Here is a 22,168-nt window from a genome sequence, read left to right on the forward strand (position 1 = left end):
CAGGTTTTCCTCGGAGACAGGAGGACACCAAAGCCCCAGTGACAGCTTAGTAGAAGCATCAGTTGGTGCATCTTTTGACCTTTGACCCATCTGTTGTTGCGGGTGTCATCGTTGTTTTGAGAAGTTGGGGTGAGGTGGAGGTGGTGAACTAGCTCCCACCTCTCAAGGTCTTGGGGCATTTCAGGAGGGCTAAGACATATAGTCAGGTGTTACATGAACCCTCCAAGGTGTTACTGTAACCCATATTTCCTAAGGTTCCTTCTGTTATGATGTCAAGGTAAAGTGCACAACATTAGTAATACCATCCTAGGGCAAAGTGTAATGCCATGTATTAAGTTTTCTTCCCTCCCTTTCTAAATCTAATATATCTAAAAGTTAATAAATCATAGGAGCAAAAAAAGCTTTTTTTAGGAAAAGTGAAAGATACGTTTTTCTTCCCTAAAGGCCCTTGTCACACAAGCTCATGGCTCAGACACTCAAAGTAGTGGCAGCAAATTCTGCTTTCCAGCGATGGAAGAGGACCTAGGCCTCCACATGCTGGGGGAGCTGTTTGAGTGTAATGATGCTCTCTCTAGGTGGGTGCAGGAGGAGAGAGAACTTTTTGAAAAAGCACACCAGCCAGCAATTACACGTATGATGAAAGATGTTTTCTTCAGCAGTGTCTTCTCGGAGCTCTTAGAGAAGGCACTAAACAGTGTGTGAATGTGTGTGATGTCAGTGGTGCTGCCCTTCTCAGATCCCTGATGGGATTCTCTAGGGCAAGCTTTCCAAGCCTAGACATGAGTCTGCATATCTTCAGTGGTTATAACAATGGCACATGGTTGGGATGAGATTCCATTGGCGAGTATAGTTTTTTTCATAGAATTATAGATTTATTCATCCAGCTAAGGGAAACAAGTTGATGTCTTAGACCACCTGAAGTTATTTAGCCAAAGAAAACCCAGACCAATGGGATACTGGACCAGAGTCACCATCAGACCAGTGGTTGGGCTGAGCCCTTTCTTGGGCAGATTTTGACTGCCTTCGTAACAGTTCTCTCTAAATCATGCCCCTGCCTGGGACTTTTGAGCTTACTGTTTTTTATGTTACTTATTTAAATGTCAGTCCTATTTTATAATCACTTTAAAAATAAACTCACTGGGGCCAGTCCGGTGGCATAGTGGTTAAGTTTGCCCACTCTGCTTTGGCAGCCTAGGGTTTGCGGGTTGAGATCCTGGGTGCAGACCCACACACCTTGCATCAAACCATGCTGTGGCAGCATCCCACATACAAAATAGAGGGAGATGGGCACAGGTGTTAGCTCAGGGACAATCTTCCTCAAGCAAAATAAATAAAATAATTAGTTAATAAATTCATCGTTTTATAATAATGAGTTCCTCAGATTTAGGACCCTCCTTGGACTCTGATTGCTGCCACTCTTTGGCCTCTGCCTTCTTGGAGATCTCCGAATAAGAACAGGAGGACCTTTGATTCTGTGCGTCTCCCTTCTCCTATGAGAGAGCAGCTGAGTATCTACCCCTTGAGAAGAGACTGGCTGGAATCTGGGAAAATGTCAGTGTTTAGACATGCGTGTGTGGACACACTAAGCTAAGGAATTCCAAGATGGTCCTGTAATAGGAGTACATGTCTCTGGCTTTTGGGGAAATGTGTTATTCCCAGGAGAGCGAGAGTCTAGCTCCAACTCAGAGGGTTGTCATCTCCAGGTGTGCACTTAACACAGTGAATATTAATAGCTGCTAACTTAGATCGGGGCTGTCTCGGGGAGCAGATACAAGGCCCACGTGGGCCTATGCTTGGGTAATCCTGATAGGAAAGTTCTTCTATAATTATATTTAGTGTCTTTTCTGATTGAATTGTATTATATGTTTAGCATCAACAGATAGGAATAGCGCCTTGAGGATATAGTCAACATATCTATATAAACACACATATACACAAAACATTTTATAATCTGTCTACTTCACTTACAAGGATATTGTGAACATTTTCTATGTTTTAAGTAATTTTTCTGTACCATGAGTTTTAAAAATTGCACCATATTCCATTATACCTACATTGAGTTTTAACCAGTCTCCTCTTCACGTGAGATAATTAAGTTGTTGCTAATTTTTCTACTGTTATAGAAAACTCTGAGATGTACATGGTTCTATATGTGAATCCTTTGGTGCATTTACGATTATTACTTTGGGTTCACTTCCTAAAAGTGGAGCCCATGAGTAAAATAGCAGGAATATTTTTAAGGTTTTTCATTCATTATACAGAATTTCCCTACAGAAAGATTTCACTGAATTGCTGTTCCCCACAGTGACGAGTGCTCCCAAGCTCTCACTGATAGGGTTGTTTGGGTAGGGAAGATGCTATTGCTGTTGGTCTACATACATCATACATTGAAATCAGTCTGTTTCCCAGGAAACAGAGTGGACATCATCACCACTCTGCTATTTTTAATAAGATGGGGGAGCACTCACTTATCGGCTCTGGTGTGTGAGTTCTTGAGATCCACGGAAATGCTGCCATTGAAGCAGTATGGGTGGGTGGCAGGCAAAGCTCTAAGATGCTCAAAAGATTCCTGCTCAAAAACTTCCTGGAATGTGCACACCTACCAATTACTTACTTAAGCACTAACCTAGGTGTTGCTGTGAAGCGTTTTTGATTTTGTGGGTATAGTTACGGTCCTGAATCAGTTGATCTTAAAAAAGAAATTATCTTGGATGGGCCTGACCTAATTAGGTGACCCTTTAAGAGGAAAAGGGATCTTCCTGACAAAGAGATTTGAAGTGAGGGATTCAACCCAAGGGAGAGTCTCCACTGCTGGCTTTGAAGGTGGAGGGGCCATGTAGTAAAGAATGCAAGTGGCCTTTAGGAGCTGAGAGCAGTCCCCGGCTTACAGCCAGCAATGAAATAAGCATCAACCTGAGTCCTACAACTACACAGGAACAACCTGAATGAATCTGGAAGGGGATCCCAAGCACCACATGAGAAGACAGCCAGCAACACTTTGATTTCAGCCTTGTGATACCCTGAGCCGAAAACCCAACCATGCCATGGCTGCAATTCTGACCTACAAATCTGTGAGCTAATGAATGGGTATTGTTTAAACCACCAAGCTTGTGGTGATTCGTTATGCAGCAAAAAAAAAAAAAAAAAAAACAACTAATACCCAGTGTTTCTAAATTGTAGTGTGAATATTTACACAGAAACATCACACATGAACAGAGTGCCACAGGGTATGTGGAGAGAGAACAGCTATGTGTGTTAATGTAGAAATGACTTGTCATACTGGATTTTAAATAATAATGTAATCAGAAATAGAATTTCTGTTCCAGTTCTGCCTTGAGTTATGTGACCTTGAAGAAATTACCAATGTCCTTCAGATATCCAAATCCTGTCCTTATTTTTCTGTCAGATTATTGGACCTTGATCACTTCCTCCTCCTGGACCCGTTTTACACCTGTATCTCTCTCTTCGGGTTCTCCTGCTACCTCCCTGACCCATCCTTTCCATGTATTTCTGAGCATTCCTCCTCTGTGGCTCACGCCTTAAATGCCGGGGGTCCCCAGGAGTCTGACTCAGTCACTCTCAGGATTTCACTGCACTTGCGAGCCGATGACCTTTACCCCTGTATCTTCATCCATGGCCTTCCTCTGACTGTGGCTTCTGCTGGGATGTGTCTCAGGCACCTCGAACTCAACGTGATCACAACTGGACTCATACGTCTTGCCCGCACCGCCTGCCACCTCTACCACCTCTCCCTGCCTTGTTATGTTCCTCTCTCCAGATTAGAATCCATTCTTCACTCCCCTTACTGCCTGGCCGACTTCTCTGTTAGGTGAGCAGGAGCAGTGCCAAGGGCCATAACACTCTTAGGGGCTGAGGAAAATGTTTCTCTTTCTCTTAAAATCAGAGGGAGAAAAAAATTTTAAGTTGGAGGAAGTGCTTGAATATGTAATGATGTATTTGTCGTAATGCTTAATGCAGTTGTAAAATAGAATTTTTTAAATACTTTTTCGGGAGGAGAGGCCCATGGAAGCAAAAGTGCCCTGGGCCCCTGAAAGTCATACCGCAATCCTGATGCTCTCTTGTTCCTAGAGCAGTGGGCTTTGGTGGATGGTAGTGTGCACTGCCTTCCCTGTGGCCCAGGTAGTGGGGAAGGTGCTTTGACGTGGTCTCAGTGGATGTCCGCCAGCTCTGGTCACTGGGAAGGTTGCACGTTGCTGGTGATCGGGAGCTGCTGCCTTGGCCCTCCTCTACCCTGGCAGGAGAGTTGGAAGCAGGAAGTTCCTTCCTTGCCTTCAGTTATTTGCTTACATACTTAGATACCTGTGTTGCAATCAACAGGAAAAGTGGCCATTTCCTCAGGATTGTGTGAAGGACTCACTGTTCCCTGGTCTGGTGCTCGAGTTCTGTTCTGAGTATTACCCCAACAGGGGCTGTAGCAGGTCCATGCAGCCCCTACATGCCATCCACACCCCAATCCTGAGGACATCCACACTTCCAAAGAGAGCAGAGAGGGAAAGTCTGTGCAGCTGAATCTAGTCTGGAAGTCAGAGGGGTGGCATCTTGAAGGTGTACCGTGCTTTGAAGCCCATGCTATCTGGGAACCTGGATAACCCACCTTCCGGAAGACTTACTTTATTGCTGAGGTGAGTTTCTAAGACTTTGGATCACCCAGTGCTTTAGCTTGGAAAGCTGTTGGCAAGAAACCATTAGAAAGATACACTTCTCTATATGTTACTGTTTGATCCAGGAGTCAGTTCTCTGAATTTAGACACTGGGACCCTTTGCTGTTAGGACTTCAGCAGGGCAGTGTCATTCTGGCTGATGTCGGCCACCTGAGATGGCCACGTTCAGACCTACTTTCTCAGTCTTCCATCCTCTTGTGAATAGGGGCTGCACGTCATCAGGAGGGGCATTGTCTCGTATGCAGCTTTGTTGGCGCATCTGAATTTGGCATGTGTGTTGCTCTTTACAACTCGCTGACATGGACATACACCTGCATCTGAAACTCAGATCCAGATAAACACTAAAGGGTGTGAAGGAAATGTCAAAATCTCAGCGTTGGGAGGGACCTCAACAGCTGTCCAGCTGAGCCCTCATTCTGTGTTCAGACCTTCAGAGTGGCTATCTGGCTTATCCCGGAGCCTCTCTGAGACCACCCATTCAATGTTTGGGTAGCTCTGAATGTTGGTAAGGGCTCTGATGCTGAGCAGATCTGTTTTCTAACCAGTGTATGTATTCATCCTGGTTCTGCCTTAGAAAGATCTTAGTCGTCATTCTACAGTATAGCTCTGTAGCCAAAAGAAGGGTTCTTGGATCCATCCGTGCTCCTCAGGGTTTAGCACCACCCCATCAGTAATGGCTGAACTCTCCCCCTCCACGCCAGCCAAATTTATATGTTGAAATGGTAACCCCTAGGACCTCAGAAAGTGACCTTATTTGAAGATAAGGTCTTTAAAGAGGTAGTTAAGGTAAAATGAGGTCATTAGGGTGGGCCTCACTTCCATCTGACTGGTGTCCTTATAAGAAAAGGGGATCAGGACAGAGACACACAGAGGGGGAAGACCATGTGAAGACACTGAGAAAACGCCATCTACAAGCCAAAGAGAAAGACCTCAGGAGAAACCAACTCTGCCAACACTTTGATCTTGGACTTCTAGAACTGCAAGAAAATAAGTATCTGTTATTGAAGCCCCCCAGTCTGTGGTACTTAGTTATGACAGCCCAAGCAAACTAGTACGCAAGCTACCACACATTATGCCTTGTGAAGTGTGGCACCCAGAAGAACTGATCATAATTTGACGAGAGGAGAGTAAGGCGGTCACCACCCTTGTTATTAACGCAGGCCGAGGTCCTACTAATTTCTTGGCCAGTCACAGCATCCAATGACTTAGAGTCATCCATCTCCAAAGTTTTCGTTTTTGTTTATTTTCTAAAAGTAGTCTTGCTAAGTCACATTTCTTACATTCTGTATTAGGTGCAGTTAAGTTTTGAACTTAGTTACAGAATTTTGCATTTAATCCTGTTCAGTTTTGCTTGTGTGGGGCTGAGTTTGCCAATGACTGCCCCCATCTCTCAGGGAGGCCTTTGGAAACCACATGGGGATCATCAGGGTTGGGCCTGGGCTCCAATAACACACCTCCCATCCTGAGTGAGAATCTTGGGTTTGGATGGGAAATTTCCTTTCCAGTGACACATGGGACAGCGGTCACTGTCCATAAGATGGATTTGAGGACACACAGTGCCCAGTGTGGTTATGGTGGGGGTTCAGATAGGATATCTGGGAGAGGAGTCAGAGCTGGCCTTAGGTGCAGAAACCCATGGTAGTGGCCACAGAATTGGGCTTTGCTGAGGAGAGAAGACAGGTTCTGAGAAAATATCCTCGTTCAGCCAGGATCACGTGTGACATGTGGCAGAGATGACTGGCTTCTCTGTCTCAGTGTTTTAATCTTTGTCAAAGAGATTGCTTCTGGGGATTGAGTTGGTAAAAGCAGAGAGATCCCAAAACGAAATGTTGGAGTCCTGCTGAGCTGTCTACAGAAATGTTCTGCATCGTCAAGCCATTGCCTGCCAGGCTGCAAGAAGGTAGGGTCCTTCTTGAGGTGGTTGGGAAGGATTAGCCCTCAGAAGATGAGCTGCTTTTAGAATTAGACCTACATTCACCTGCTCTTCATCTGCCTTGGGAACATCAGACACCTTATTTTGCAAGTGATTGTCTGAAATCATTTGACCAAGCACTGATGCTGTGGACATGCCTGGGTCCTCCTTATGGTCCATCTCAGTTTTCTCAGCAGTGTGTCATTAGCAGTCTGTGTGGACAGTCATGCGCTCAGCAGTTCTGTGCCTTGGAGGACAGTCAGGGTTAGCCTCATTTCCCACCAAGTGTCAGTTGTGGTCCTGGGCATTGTGACAGGCACAGGTGAGCACTATTAGCTTGTGAGCTGCTGCCAGCAAGGGCATCCAGAACATTCCATGAGAAGAACTATTCTCCCTAGAAGAGAGCAAGAGTAATACTCGTATGATAACTCTTCATACCTAAGTCAACCACTGGAGGACCATCCTCTGCTAGAATCTGTTTCTGTTGCCTGTGCCTACCCCTTTGAGGATGTTCCTGGAAGATGTTCATGAGACAGAGAGTTTAAAAATTGCTTACTCATTCTAGCACATCCTCTTGGCTGCTCCTAGGACCTCAGGCGAGCTTTTAATTGTCGACACTGTCTCCTGCTCTGCAGTGTGAGGTGAACTCTGCCTTTTCTGCTTGCATGGTGGATACTGTAAAGAATAAGAGAAACAGTTATTGTGGATGTGCTTTGTGAGTTAAAAGCCTATGTGCAAACAGAAAGTGCACAGATAAGTTAATCCTCACAGCTGAGGTAGCCTTCACTTTTATTTATGGTAAACTTCAGTTGTTCCTGTGCTTCAGAACAGGGGACTGTGTTTGCGTTGACTTTAGCAGTCATGTTCACTACTTGTAACTGTTTGTCCTCTCCTTCTCCATCTTGACATTCCAAACTGAAGAGTCCTGGGCTGAACCACCAGCTACCGAGGCTGTGGCGTGGCCATGGGAGTGGCCTGGGGCTTCTGTGGGTTGAGGACATGGTAGGGGTGGCAGGGACTGTTAAACCCATGGCCCAAGGAGGGGGTGGCTCTCCCCCATGTTCCCGGCCCAATGACAGAAGCTGTGCTCTCAGCCAGACTTGCTGTGAGCTCACTGACCCCTGTGTGTTTCTGTTAAAGATTTACGTCCACCTGAAGGAAGGCGGGGGCCCAGATGGGCTGGATGCACTGAAGAATAAGCCCCAACTCCACAGCATGGTGGCCAGGAGCCTGTGCCAGAACGCGGCAGGCAAGAACTACATCATCTTTACGGGGCCCAGCATCACCAGCCTGACCCTGTTTGAAGAGTTTGAAAAGCAAGGTTAGTCAAGTGGCGAGTGGTCTGAGCACAGCCCTGCTCCCTTGGAGAAGAGGTGGGAGAGGTCTGGGGTTGCAGGTGTGCAGTGGCCAGCACAGACCACAGCATGCTAGGCAAGGAGGCCCTTCCCTACGGGAATAGATTATTTCAGCCTGCCGCGTATCTGCTCTGTATCTGGACACTGCTGGGCCATGGAGATCTGAAGAGGTATCAGTCATAGGCTCATGGTCTGGGGGACAATGTCAGCACAAAGCTCTTCCCGGTCTTCAGGGCACATTTGTGTCCTTTGTTGTAAGACCATGGTCAAGGAAGGAGTTCTTTTGATGTCTCAGTGCATTCAGGCTGCTGTAACACAATACCACAGAGAAATTTATTTCTCTTGGTTCTGGAAGCTGGAAGTCCAAGATCAGGGTGCCAGCATGGTCCAGTGAGGGCCCTCTGCAGCGTGGCAGACTTCTTCCTGCTGTGTCCTCATATGATGGACAGGGCAAGGGAGCTCTGTGGCTTCTCTTTTATAAGGACACTAACCTCATTCATGAGGACTTCACCTGTATGGCCTAATCACCTCCCAAAGGCCCCAGCTCCTAAACCATCACCATGGGCATTAGGCTTTCAACATATGAATTTGGGAGGGGGACACAAACATTCAGTCTGTAGCACCTAGGCACACCTCCTAGGAAGTAAGGCTCTTAGGGAGTCTCCTGAACTCACCCCATCCATAATGTGGCCCCTTCCAGTTGGCAGACAAGGACCATGCAGATGCTGCAGAGAATTGTGTGGATTAATACAGGCAGCAGTACAAGGGGCCTTGGAAAGGTCTGAGTTTCCCTCAGTGCTAAGATTCTTGGTTCATTTGTTGCTAAGATTGGGCAGGCCTCTGTGGCTCTGGTGGAAATCGGAGCTATAGAAGAAGATCTGGACCAAGTCTGGGCACCTGTGGCAGCTGCCTTTGCCTTCACTTTGTCCTGTGTTTGGGTTTATGTGTGATCCTCTCAGGAGAAATGCCAAAAGCCCCCACTCACGACAGCAGCCACTAGATTTGCAGACCTATTGCTTAGCAACAGATAAGACATCTGGCCTTACAACAAAACCTTCTCAAGCAACAGAGCCAACAGCTTCCGACCTTCAACCTCAGCAACTATGATGAACCCCTGGACTCTGTGCTCCTGCCGGCTTGGGCTGCATCTTACTCATCTGCAAAGTCTGGTGCCCAGCAGGTTTCAGTGTTTAATTGTTGAGAGAATTCAGTGTACAGGATCAGACTAAATGGAGAGGGGCCATGGAAGTCAAATTGGAGAAAATTGACCCTAATGTACATTAACCAGCCACATTGGAAGAATGATGGGTTCTCCTGTTAGACCATGTGGTGAGAGTCACCCCCACTCGCCTGCTCATGTAAGTCCAAGCGTGAGTGCCATATGCGTGGTGATGAAGCCCCTGGAGTTCCTAGAACTGCCCTGATAGTGTCTGCATGCATTATGGGCCACTTCCTGCCTCACGGTGTTTGTACTGCCATTGCCTGGATCGAGGGTCAGGTAGTGTAGTCAAGGCCAGCTCGAATCAAGTGTGTCAGGGTGGGGCTGGTGTGGTGCAGAGTGAGGAGGAGGCCAAAGGACTATCATGGGCCATCAGTGCTGCTTCCCTGAGAGCTAGGCATGCTGGCCTGTGACTCTGGGCGGAAGTGGGTGCTCCCCAGCTCAGGGGATTAGGGAGAGGATGGAGGAAAATCTAGAGGGAAGAACATAATTAGACATAGAATTTGAGTTTTTCCAAGAGTGGGCAAAGATTTCATTGCCTATTTTTTAGAAGCATCTAAAGCTATTAAGCTGTTCACCCAAGGTCTCATGGGCTTCACCTGTGATGACTAACATTTAGCACGGTGGTTCTCCATCACACCCACACTGATGGCTGCACCCACCCCCAGGGGCTCTGACTATATTGATCTGGGCTGGGGCCCCCTTGGGATTCTAATGGGCAGCCAAGGTTGAAGAAAGGAGTCATAGCTGAGATCCTCGCTGCCCTTCCTGGGGTGCACAGAGATGGCTCTGTAAAATAACAGCTCGAAAAAAATGTTCATATAATCATCATGAAGGGACAAATTAGTGCAAACTTGGGTGCTGTTTGGATTTTCTTCTTCCCCTCTTATGAAAACGCAGCTGCTCTTTGGGTGGTTGTGTATACCGAGCCCCACACGGGTGATTTAAAACACCCTTGTCCTTGTTCATCTAGTCCTCCTCCCTGTTTTAAAGACATTTTAAATCTCAAGACTAGAGTAGTTTGAGTGGCTTCATCTGTAGAGGTGTGAGCAGCAAGCAGCCCTCTCTTGGGGCAGCGAGACTCAAACGTGCCACCCAGTGGGTTTTATTCCATGCCCACTGCTGCTCCGGTGGGGCTGAGTTGGCTCAGGGAGGGGAGGAATTCATCACCTTATCTTTCCAGCGTGGGTAGAGAGGCAGTGATGAGGAATGTGTGGAATGTAGAATCTTTGAAGTTAGGATGATGCTGTATTGGTCTACAATGAGCTGATAAGAGAACAAAGGATGAGACTCTTCCCAGGGCCTTCAGTCAGAAGTGCCGCTTCATGTCACCTCCAAACGTTCAGACTGAGGAGATGGGCTGCGGGGAGAAGCGGGCTTCCCCATGGCTCCCTGTGGCCACCTGGCCTGGCTGAGAGGGGCGGGCCTATGAGGAGGAAGGACTGGGTAGGACCTTGGGCCCAGGTGTAATTGAGAGAGGTCTCCTTGTTCATGCTGGTCTCTTCTCACAATCCCTCCCACCTCCATGGAATCTTCCGGGTCTTAGAGGCTGCGTTCAAGCTCCTTCTCCCTCAGGAAACTCTCTCATCCACTCATATTGCGCATTATGTTCACAGGCAGGACACTGTTCGGTGCGTGTAGTTTGATGATTCTTTACTCTGCATTTAGCTGAGCTCCCCCACCGGGATGGGGGCTCCATCTTGTACGGCTGCATCTGGGTGCTGTGCAGTTGGACACAGGGCTGGGCCCACGGCCAGTCGAGTCTTAGGTGCGAGTGTTAGGATGACATAACTGTGATCAGGTTTGGATATCAGACAGACATCTTCGCCCTCCCAGCCATGAGCCTCAGTTCCTCTTCTTTAATGTGGGTTCAGTAACCTACTGAGTGCAGAAGTTTCTGGAAGCAGTTGGGAGGATGATTACACATACATAGCACTGTTCCTGAAACACAGTGAGCCCTCTAAAAATGAGTGCTCATATCATCGCTGTTGATTCACTGCTTATGTTATGGTCCTACGTGTAGTGTTAAACATACTTATAGAAGTACCAGGAGAGGCAGCAGATCTGGGATAAAAGTCCCCAGACTTTAGCAGTCACTTCTAGAGGGGCTTCTAGAGGGTCTGTCTCCCAAGTGTCAGCCTCAGAACAGGGCAGTACCGTCCTTTCCTCCAGCATGCCCAGGGCCTGGCCTCTCTGAGGATGTGTGGTTTCATGTCCCTTTCCCCACCAGAGATTTACTGCTGTGGCCTGCTCAGCTCCAGGAAGAGTGACTGTACCGGCCTGCCACCATCCATGCTGACCAACCCCACCACCCCTCCGGCCCGTGGCCAGCACGAGATCAAGATGAAGGGGAACATGTCTCTGATCTGCTGGTACAACAAAGGGCACTTCCGCTTCTTGACCAACGCCTACTCACCCGTGCAGCAAGGTGGGGCAGACTGCTGTCGGGACTTGGGGTGGCAGAGGGCATGCTGGTGAGCTTGAGCAGGACGTGGGGGGAGTGAGTTTGAGGCCTCTCTTGGCTGTGCAGCTCTGGTGGCAGGCTGAATGCTGTTCCTCACCAGCCCCTGGGCCACGTAGAAGTTGCTGCTGCATCTGGCTAGGAGTCAAGAGCTTCCTGGGCCAGTGGGCTATCAATTCCCGTGACTGGTCAGCTTTAGGAGAAACAGGGATGGTGGGATTTGTGGGTGACTTGAGTGGCCTCCCTTAGTTCCCCAGGTTGTGCATGATGTGACAGTTAGCTATATTTGAATGACATTTACATGATCATTTCATCATCTAGGATTATGTGAAAAAGCTTTTCTAATGGGAGGGGGAAAGAAATCAACCATTCTTATCTTTTCAATGTCTTTCTTAGAATGTAACTTGCTGGGGCTGGCTGGGTGGCGCAGCGGTTAAGTTTGCATGTTCCACTTCAGCAGCCTGGGGTTCACCAGTTCGGATCCTGGGTGCGGACATGGCACCGCTTGGCAAGCCATGCTGTGATAGGCTGTCCCACATATAAAGCAGAGGTAGATGGGCAGGGATGTTAGCTCAGGGCCAGTCTTCCTCGGCAAAAAGAGGAGGATTGGCAGCAGATGTTAGCTCAGGGCTAATCTTCCTCAAAAAAAAAAAAGTAGTTAACTTGCTTTGGGTTTTTGGGTATTTAGTTGATTTCATCATTAATTTTCCTTGGGATTGAAAATCTATTCATAACAAAGGGATTTATTTAGTAACGAGTCTGTATTTAAAGTACAGCTAAAATATTATTAAACTGCTGAAAAGGAAATTGAAATGACAAAGGGGTACTTTACAAAAGATATTTACAGTTGTATAGTATATTTGAAAAGTCCCTTGTGTTCTTTGCTATTAAGACATCTTTCCTCTTCACTTTTGAAAGAACACTGCCAAGGAGCTCATGGGTGTGTGTGTCTGTGTCTGTCTGCCTGCCTGCATGTGTGTGTGGTGTGTATGTATTGGGGGGGAGGGCAGGGTTTAATGTCTGTCCTTTATTCCCGTCCCTCACCCCACACACACCTAAATTGCATTACGTTTCAGTGGAGGTTACAGTAAAGGGACTCAGCCATAGGGGTGTTGTCACCCCATTTCGGTGTAGAGGTGAGGAAAGCTGCTCTTCTTGAGCGCTTTGTCAAGGGCATGTAGAGGACAGGTCTGGAATTGACCCTGAGGCTGAAGGCAGGGGTTTGAATTGGACTGTTGTACTCCGGCGTTTGGGCCTTGGTGCAGGGCAAGGGCATTTCTAGGGAACACATTTGGGAGTAGGGTGCACGAGCTGCTTCCCACCAAAGTATTTTAAGTGATAGCCTCTGAAGAAAAGATGTCCCAAACCAGGACATTGTACCCGTCTGAGCTGGGTGAAATGAGGTAACGAAGAGAAAAGAATGCATCTGGGGAGTTTAGAGAGAAGCGTGCAATAGGATTGAGGAGACAAATCTTAAAATCATAATCTCAAGGGTTGAGACCCTTCAGTCAGACACCAAAGGAACAAGTAAGGAGGATATTGATGGCAGAAGAAGAGAAAATTTGTAGGGTTGATTTTTAAATATGCTGAAACAGTGTTTATTTGTGTTTTAATTCAGTTATAGTTTCCATTTCTGAAGTGCTCTGTTAGAAATCATAAAGTCCCACATCCTAGACTCCCTTAAAAATCCCAAAGAGTATGCCCAGAGCATCACTGTAGACTAACTCCCACCTCCAGGGCCCCTGGTCCCTCCCACAGTGCCTCTCAACAGCACCCAGGCTGCAGTCTATGGGCACCAGTGAGCCAGGCCACACTCCTGAGAGGAGAGCCCTGCAGGGGAGCTCAGAGCCTGGGTGCAGCGGAGGGAGAGAGGACACCAGCCGGAGGAAGGAAGGTTTAAGGTGGCTGAGGCTGGGTGACCAGCTGTTCCTCGGCACTGGAAGTCCTTCTCCTGCTCCACATCTTAGAGTCTTTTTTTTTGTAAATGAAGGGAGATAGTTTTCCTTTCAGTGTATTTCAAAAACATGATTTTTAAAAGATACCTAGTACTCCATCCTTTTAGATCTGTCATAATCTCTTTATCTCTCTGCCTATTAATGATCGATTTTTTCGCAATAGAATACTGATATAGTGAATATCTTCATACAAAAATCTTCGGGTACATCTGTGATCATTTCTTCAAGATAAATCCAAAAGTGGAAATGCTGGACCAGAGTAGGCACATTTTTAAGGATTTTGCTCATGTGTCACCAAAAGGCTATACTTGTTTACCGTTGCGATGGGTTCCATGGGGACCGAGATTCCTCCTGTTTTACCAACACTAATTTTTTCTTTTCTAAGTTTGTGAATATGATGGATGAAAATGCTACAAAATTTTAAATGGGAATTGCCCTATTAGTGCGGTCGAGCATCTCTTCACATGTTTACTGGCTAATTTTGAATGATTTCTTTGTAAATTTTTCTTTCAAGGTATTTGACTTTTTCTTATTAACTTGATAGCAAATTTTATGCAAATATTCTTCTGCGTTTATTTTCCTTTTGCTTTAATTTTGGTATTTTTTTAAAATAAAGAAGTCTTTCATTTCTGTATGGGCAAATCTGTTGACCATGTTCTTTGCTCTGACGCTTTAAAAGTCTCTGCTCTGTCCAAGGCCACACGAGTGTGAGTTTCCCCGGGTCGTTCTGTAGCGTGATTTGTGTTCTTTGTGTAATCCAGTTCAGATTCATTTTGGTGCGTGGCACCAGTTGGGCTTCTACTATTTTTGTTTTAGTTGAGTGGCAAGGGTTGGTTGACCAAGCAGCCCGCCTCGTACCTGAGCCATTTACCGAGCCATCCTACTTTCCCTCTTATTTTAAATGTCACCCAGATGATAAAGTCTCATACATTCTAGACTGCTTTTCAGCTTTATACTCTCTTCTACTGTGACCATATACTTTTCTAAAAGTTAAGCAGAATTTCCATTTTGGAAAATATATAGCTAGTTATAAACATTTTAGGAATACTGGTTTATTATTCTTTACTCCAGCTTCTCAGGAAAAATTAACCTTCTTGCAGAGAGTATAAGCATATGCATGGGCTTTTAAAAGTTACTGCTGTCATATGTCAAGGGACATCCCCATTGAGAACCAAATCCATTGCTTTTCTTCTGAAATCCATGTTGAGTCTGTCATTTCCCTACCAGAGTCTTTGGCCGCTTGGAGTTCAGAGTCCTTGAGACTAATGTGAATGCAAGATGTCTGTACAGGATGACGAATTAGGTCTTGATCATTCATTCAGACCTACAGGATTCGGATAGATGTCAGCCAAAGCACAAAAAGCCTGAGGAAAATGGTAGACAGAACCACCGCTGGAAGGTGGAGACGTGTTTCTGTCGATTCACACGGTGTCAGAGAGGTAGACACATAGAGTATAGCTATGCACAGAGATTCACAAACAGCTGCCAATATACAGAGTCCACCCAGGGAGCCTGTGGGCTACGTACATGTCATTCCCAGTTAGGAAGTCAGCAAAGACAGTGAACCTCTTGTCAATATTCCAATGTTGAAGCTTTTCACACTTCAGAAAAGGCTACTATAGGACAGACCCTTACCTTTTCCAGCTGGAATGGTACCTCAGAATCCGAAATGTCACCAGGGAGGAGGGTGATACGGTTTATAAACTGGGAGAAATGCTCAAGGAGACTGATGCAGACCTGGGTTTTGAAGTCGCTCTACTGAGATTCCATGCTGAAATCCTTACGTTAAGTTAAAAGATATGTACAGGATGGGAAGGAAATGAGTTAAAGCGGGTCTCCTGTGGCTGGGTATACAGTCATGTGTCACTTAATGACAGGGATGCGTTCTGAGACATGCGTCATTAGGCGATTTATGGTTGTGCAAACATCGTAGAGTGCACTTACACAAACCTAGACGGTACAGCCTACTACACACCTAGGATACATGATACTAATCTTATGGGACCACCATCACATATGCAGTTCGTCAGTGACACAAATGTCCTTATATGGCGCAGGACTATACTGGGACAGTGGCAGTCCAGAAGCTGTTGCACTGGTTTTGCTGAAATCTGCAGGGACGCAGCCAACTCCAAGGTCCTTCCTTGGAGAGTGATCCTTATTGAGAACCCTGGTGACTCAGAATGAGTCGTCCTCTACTTCTGAGAAAAGAACAGAGGGGATTTTGTTTCTTTGTAGGCATGGGCTGACCTGCTCTTGTCCATGTGGTCTCCATGGGGCCCTGATGGAGCCAGAGTCTCTTTAGACCTAGAGGAGGCTGTACTTGGAAGTCAGGCAAATTAAAGCGGAGCTGAAATGGGAAACCTCCCAAGGTCTGGGCCTCAGGTGTGAAGCTGGGATGCAGAGGATGCTTTCCATCCCTTGGTCAACATCCACGAGACCCCGGAGGTCCTGGGAGGTGTGACAGGATGGAGCCCGGGGCTGGGGGCAGCGCCTTCTGAGCCTCTATTTCCACCCTCTGCTTTGATGCAGGCAGGCAGGGCCGGCAGAAATGACCACTGGTACGCTCTAACCTCAGCCACCTGCTCCGCCTCCCAGCCCGCCCAGAGCCCATGAAGGGAGGGAGAAGGAGGGGAGAGTGAGTCTGCATTTCCATTTTTGCTCTTTCAAGGCCCAGTCGGGTGCAGCACCTTCCCCAGTGCCACTTAAAGCCATCTTTGGGCCCGTCATAACCCTGCGTGCCCTGCGATACCCCTGTACCTCGGATGCCATGTCTCAGCTGGCAGATACCTTTGCACTCACCTAACTCTGATATTTCCCTCAACTCCTCTGAAGCATGTGGTGACAGGTGTGCATTGTGGGTTCTTCATCGCCGCCTCTGCTCTCCATTTCACCTCAGGACAGCCCACAGGGTGGAGACAGGCACGTCTGTGAATCCGAGTTTGCAGGAGGCAGTTTGGAGGGGATTCATCTTCTCTCTTCTCTGCAGGCATGATCATCAAGAGGAAGCGTGGGGAGATCCCCTGTCCCTTGGCTGTGGAGGCGTTTGCCGCTCACCTCAGCTACATCTGCAGATATGATGACAAGTACAGCAAGTGAGTGAACAGCCGACACCCATCCACAGGAGGGCTCTTGCAGGCTCCGCATCACAGAGTGGAGAAATTGGTGGTGGTCACTAGTTTCCCCAGGTTCACAAATGAAAGTTAAAGACCCTGTGAGAGGAATCCTGAGCCCCATCTTGGCCTCCCAGGCTCACCCGTGCAGCCCTCCTCACCTCTGGGTACCCTGCCTCCTTTGCCACCCTCTCCATCTCCTTGCCCAGAGCTGCCCTTCCTTCCACTTACTCAATGCCTGCTGTTTCTCAATTGTTGGTCCAGACCCTGCACCCTCTGTGTCTCTCTAACGCATTCTGCCCTCCTTCTCCACACCCATGGACCACTGAACATCAGGCCCAGGCATTGTCACGCTGAGTATGTTTTCCAGCACTGGTTAATTTCAAATACGGACTCCTGCATCAGGCGTGGTCTCATCTTAAGCGTCCACATAGAATAGACAGTATGCATGGTGTATGTACACACACATCCCCACGATACCATCTCCTGGCTGAGTGTCATTATATCCATAACAGGAACTCAAGAAATGATTGCTTTTGAACCTCAGTGTGACTATTACTACATTACTAGGATTGAGCCTCACAACCTAAAAGGCAGTTGGGTGTTTACTCGGCCCTCTTTGAGGGTAATTGACATCTTCTGGGCTTTTTCATGGCAGAGAAGGGAAACCAAGGACCTGGTCTTCCCTGGAAAACTTGGCCTAAGTGTGAAAGGGAGCTCCGCTTCTTAGGGAGTCGTTGAACAAGCTCAGCACTTGCTGAGTTCCATGTGGTTATTACAAAGAAAACTATAGTTATTTAGTAGCTATCTGTTGGGTGCTGCTCTGTGCCGGGCATTTTAGTAGATTGAGGATAGTGACCCTCAAACACTTTGCATTCAAGGGGAACAGAACACAGGGATGAATCCTAAGATAGGTGTGCCCAGAAAGAACACTGTCCTCAGTCTCAGGGGCAGAGAAGGCCTCCCTGCGGTGATATCTGTCCTCGAACTGAAGGGAAGGTGGTGTTGGCAAAGAGATGTGTGCTCAGGAAAAAGGGAACCTGTTGCAGAGGCACAGAGCTGCTGATGAGCCTGACCCTGGGGAAATGGAAGCAGTTCGCTATGCACAGAACACAGCATTTGGGAAGGGCTCTTGGCAAGCCGGGAAGCCCGAGGGTCTAACTGGGCCCTGCTGACTCAGAGCTTGTGAGCTGCCCCACAGAAAGGCCTGGCTCCTGGTTTCGGAATCTCCTCAAGTGGCTCACCTGCTCCTTTGGTAGGAATTGTCTTCATCGTCTTTGTCATAAGTAAAGTTCATTGTGCCAAAGCCTCAGCAAGAGCCAGCCCTACCCCTGCCTGATTCCTACCCCCACAGCACCCCTGCAGCATCTTGCTGACCATGCTCAGGCCTTTTGGGAATCTCTCTCCTGAACTGGGTGCCCAGAAACCCTCTGAGTCAGCCTTTCTTATTCTCTCTGTCCTTTTAGGTATTTCATTTGTCATAAACCAAATAAGACCTGGCAACAGGTCTTCTGGTTTGCTGTCAGTATCGCTATCAATAACGCCTACATCCTGTACAAAATGTCGGACGCCTACCACGTGAAGAGGTACAGCCGGGCACAGTTTGGCGAGAGACTTGTGAGAGAGCTGCTGGGCCTGGAGGACGCTTCTCCAACCCAGTGATGCCCTTGGCATGGGCCCCAGGCTTAGGTAAGGACCAGTTCGAGGGAGGGGCAAGAGGGAGAGAGCCTGCCATTCTGACCTACCCAACCAGACCCGGAGATGCTTTGGTGTGTGGCCCCAGCCTGGGAGGGGTGCTCAAGGCCTCTGGAGGGACCAGGATGGACCTGGTCAGAGGATGGCTGCTGTCCCAGTTTCTGTTCAAAGAAGAGTATGTCCTCCCTCCAGGAAGCAGCCACCCACCTCTCAGTGAGTGCTCTGCAGAGAGCGGTGCCAGCCCAGACTCTCTACATGGGGCCAGTGCTGCTGTCAGTCGTGAGTTGCTCAGCAGGGCCCTCCATCCTCACGACACCGGTGGAGCCTGCAAAGAGACTCAACTCTTAGCACAGGGGACCTGGGAAGGCTGTTGCCACTAAAAGTGCCAGGGGTAGGATGAGGCATAGCATGTTCTGCTAGAAATACCTGCTTTGTAAAGATGTAAAGACATTTGTGACATGGTTTGATTTCATGCTATGTCTAAAGGTGACAGGAAACAAGCAAGGATGGGCTCTGTATTGCTAAGATTGTTCGAGTATGTATAGGAGACCAGAGGCTTTGCCAGCATTTGCCTGGTGCAGGCAGCATAGAACAGGTCTGAGAGTAGAAGAAAGACAAATGGGTGCCATTAAAATGCAGTGATGAAATGGGGGCGTGGTTGTCCATTCTGGTTGATAAATGAGGCATTCCTGCTCAGTTCATCTGTTTGGCTGGTGGATGGCAGAAAGGGAAAACATTGACAGAATCCCAGTGAAGTGTGATGCTATTTTTTATTTTTAAATGTATCTTCAGGTTATTTTCTTACTGTTGCTTAAGATCTTCTGTAAAAGGAAAATGTCCCCTTCTTTCCCATCCTCTCACCCCCTTGCCTCACCCCAGTCATGGCTCCTTGCATGATCACAGTTCTGTGTTCTGTGTTCTGTGCTAGGGCCAGAAGGGGCAGCTTGCTTCCAGAACAAATATGGTTGCACTCTATTAGGGACCACAGGGGGCCTGCAGGCTGTAAGCTTTGTCACAGACATTAACAGTGGCAGAATTACTTGTTTTGAAAAATATGTAGCATTACTGAAACAAACAACAAAACGTCTCCACGGATAACCACTCACTAATTCTCTTTCTGTCGTGCGCAGTCCCTGGCAGTGTTTGCTGGTCTCAGGCCATATCCTCGGACTGGTGTGGCCAGTGTTGGCAAACCCCGCAGTGGGACCGGGCTGCCAGATTGGTTGGGTGTGATTTCCCGAGGCGGGCAGGGCCTGCTCACCTTTGTGCTGAGAGGACTACTTGACAAGCAGCTGGCAGTGAGGCCTCCACTTATTTCCCGAAATGAGCTGGGCTCTTTCCAAACTGAGGTTCACACATCTCCAGGGGAGCCCTCACCAGAGTGGTCAGCTGGTCTGGCGGTCCCCACAGACGAGAAACAAGTAATTTCTGGATTTCCACAATCCCCTTTCAACCCAATTTGCGTAGCCCCTGATTTTTACAAATGCAAATCTATTCTGCTCAGGCTTCGGGACTGTTTTCCTTGTTCACACCCAGTTAATTGAAAGTGTTGCTGGCAGCATGCTCCCGAATCCATGTCATTCCTGTGTCCTGGGCTCATGACCATCACCCTCCCCTGTGGTTTTGATTCAATGCCGCGGATTGTAGGCCAAGTTCCAAACTGCATTTCAGAACACCTTTGCCGTGTCCTTTAACTGGATTGAGAGCACTTTTACCACATGGAGAAATATATTTTTAATTTGTGATGCTTTTCTACAAGTTCCACTATTTCTGAGTTTAATGTGTTTCCAACACTTAAGGAGACTCTAATGAAAGCTGATGAATTTTCTTTTCTGTCCAAATAAGTAAAAGAAAAAATAAAAGTCTATTTAGATGTCGATTCTTTGTTAATGTGTGAATTTGTTTACAAAGTCAGGGACAAAACTACAGGCTATTCTTTTAAGATTTGATTTCTTGTTATATAATCCGGTGTATATGACTTTAACTGTTCCTAGTATCATGAACCATTGAGCAATTTTTTAAAAATCCAGTGAAGATTGACTAATAGAAAAATATATTGATGCCCTAGTTCTGTGAGTTTAGTTGTATTTTAGATGCCTGTGCCATTGGAGAAAATACTGCGTCTGCCTTCCAAACAGGTGATTCTTCCTCTTTTCTTCTAGTCTGTGTATGTGTCATTCCAGGTTAACGTGAAGAAGTGACGAGTAGTGAATGACTTTGCCCACCAACTAATTAGAGAGTAATTATACCATTTTAGTGCTCTGTGTCTAAAACAGTACCCACTGTTTTCTGACAAATGATTGAAAAAAGACAGGAATTGAGTTGGGTTTCCAGTGGAGGTTGTGGTGACCACTCCAGCCCTCATGAGGTTGGCAAGAGTCTCTCTCCTCCTTCTGGAAGAGGGACAAATTGACATGTAGTGCTGTTAGGAGAAACTGCAGGGACATGGACCTCTCTTAGAGATGTGACTCTAGGAATTGCTGTCATTAAAGTTCACCCGGCTTGTGTCTCCCTGGGTTTGAGGGCCCTCAGGCTAACACTGGATTGGCTCATTTAGTAGCTGGCCATTCCTGGTGACCAGGAGAGGGCTGGTGAGCGGTTCTCATGAGAGGGGGGCCAGCACAGCCCTGGCAAAGGCTGTGAGGCAGGTGGGCACCGCTGCATCTCCTGACCACTGAGAGCCCTTTCCATCCTGGTCCTGCCACCATGGCAAATGAATCCCCTGTGGGATGTCTGTGCCACAGGGTCTAGAAAAGAAAAATGGAACATTGAGCTTCCCAACTTAAACAAAACAAAACATCGACAAAGCTTCTAAGCTTCTCTAATGAAGATCTCTGTTGACCAAATGTCACTTAACCCTGTTCTGAGCTTCACACTGTTTGTGATGCGGGCCCACGATTGCAGCTGTGTTCATAATTAGGTAAGGTAATTCTTAGGAGAATTTAACTTGAACAGATTTCTGCTACCTTCCTTATCAGGATCTATATTTCATATCCATTGTCTCTTTTCCCTACACTCTGCTTCCCAAAAAGCCTCAGTTTTGAAAAAAGTCTTACTGTGGTCAGTGGAACATTATACTAGGGCCATATTTCAAAACTCAGGCAAGTAACATAGGAAAATCTTGGTGCCTGGATCATTCTGGGCAAAGATATCCACTTTATTGACTACGTTAGGGAAGGCCTGGCCACCAAAATTGAATGAACTCTGCAATTGCGCCAGAGGCAAGAAGATTGCGGATACCCATGATAGGCACTGGAAGGCTCTGGATCACCATTTATGGCCATGCACCACCATCATCCACGGGAACCAGCCTCAGCATCAGACAGTGAGGGGGGTCTCGAGTTGCTGGGGGAGGAAGTTAGACAGACAGACGTTATCAGTGAGTGACATGAGGAGTCCCAAGCTTCATTCATTCTCCTCCAGTCTGTGTTTAATGGCAAAAAACATTTCCCCACAGGTCATGGAGGTTTGGGTGAGAATAGTTCAATGATATACTGATGGAAGGGAGAAAGCTGACTGGGTGCTGTCCACCACGTGGCTTACTGCACCATCCCATGGCTAATGGTTTGAAAAGCAGGACGAGAAAGGCTACAGATGAGGCCAGTTTCATGTGGCCTGGAGTGCTTCCTGTGCACCAGCTCTTTTCTTTTTACAGGAACCTGTGAGGTAGGCACAGACTGTCATTGTACCCTAGTTCACAGGTGGAGAAATGGCGAGGGGAGAGGTTCAGTGGCTTGCCCAGGTAAGCCAGGTAATTTGGGGGGCACAGTCTCATT

At 47.3% G+C, this 22,168-nt stretch overlaps 1 protein-coding gene across 3 annotated transcripts in view; it reads left to right on the forward strand.

Moving 5' to 3' along the window:
• The window catches only part of PGBD5 (piggyBac transposable element derived 5), a 144,796-nt gene that overhangs the window by 93,629 nt on the left and 28,999 nt on the right, over positions 1-22,168 (forward strand). For 2 of the 3 annotated variants that reach the window (XR_011423501.1, XR_002809418.2), the window contains exons 4-7: positions 7,735-7,915; positions 11,399-11,596; positions 16,574-16,679; positions 18,164-18,386. Coding sequence is in view for 1 of the 3 variants with exons in the window: in XM_023646259.2 (XP_023502027.1) it covers positions 7,735-7,915; positions 11,399-11,596; positions 16,574-16,679; positions 18,164-18,359 (681 nt within the window). In the remaining 2 variants the exon portion in view is untranslated. Of the gene's footprint in view, positions 1-7,734; positions 7,916-11,398; positions 11,597-16,573; positions 16,680-18,163; positions 20,270-22,168 lie in introns of those variants that run through there. The other variant, XM_023646259.2, reaches the window with a different exon arrangement.

Source organism: Equus caballus, chromosome 1 (assembly GCF_041296265.1).
Source record: "Equus caballus isolate H_3958 breed thoroughbred chromosome 1, TB-T2T, whole genome shotgun sequence".
Taxonomy (NCBI): domain Eukaryota; kingdom Metazoa; phylum Chordata; class Mammalia; order Perissodactyla; family Equidae; genus Equus; species Equus caballus.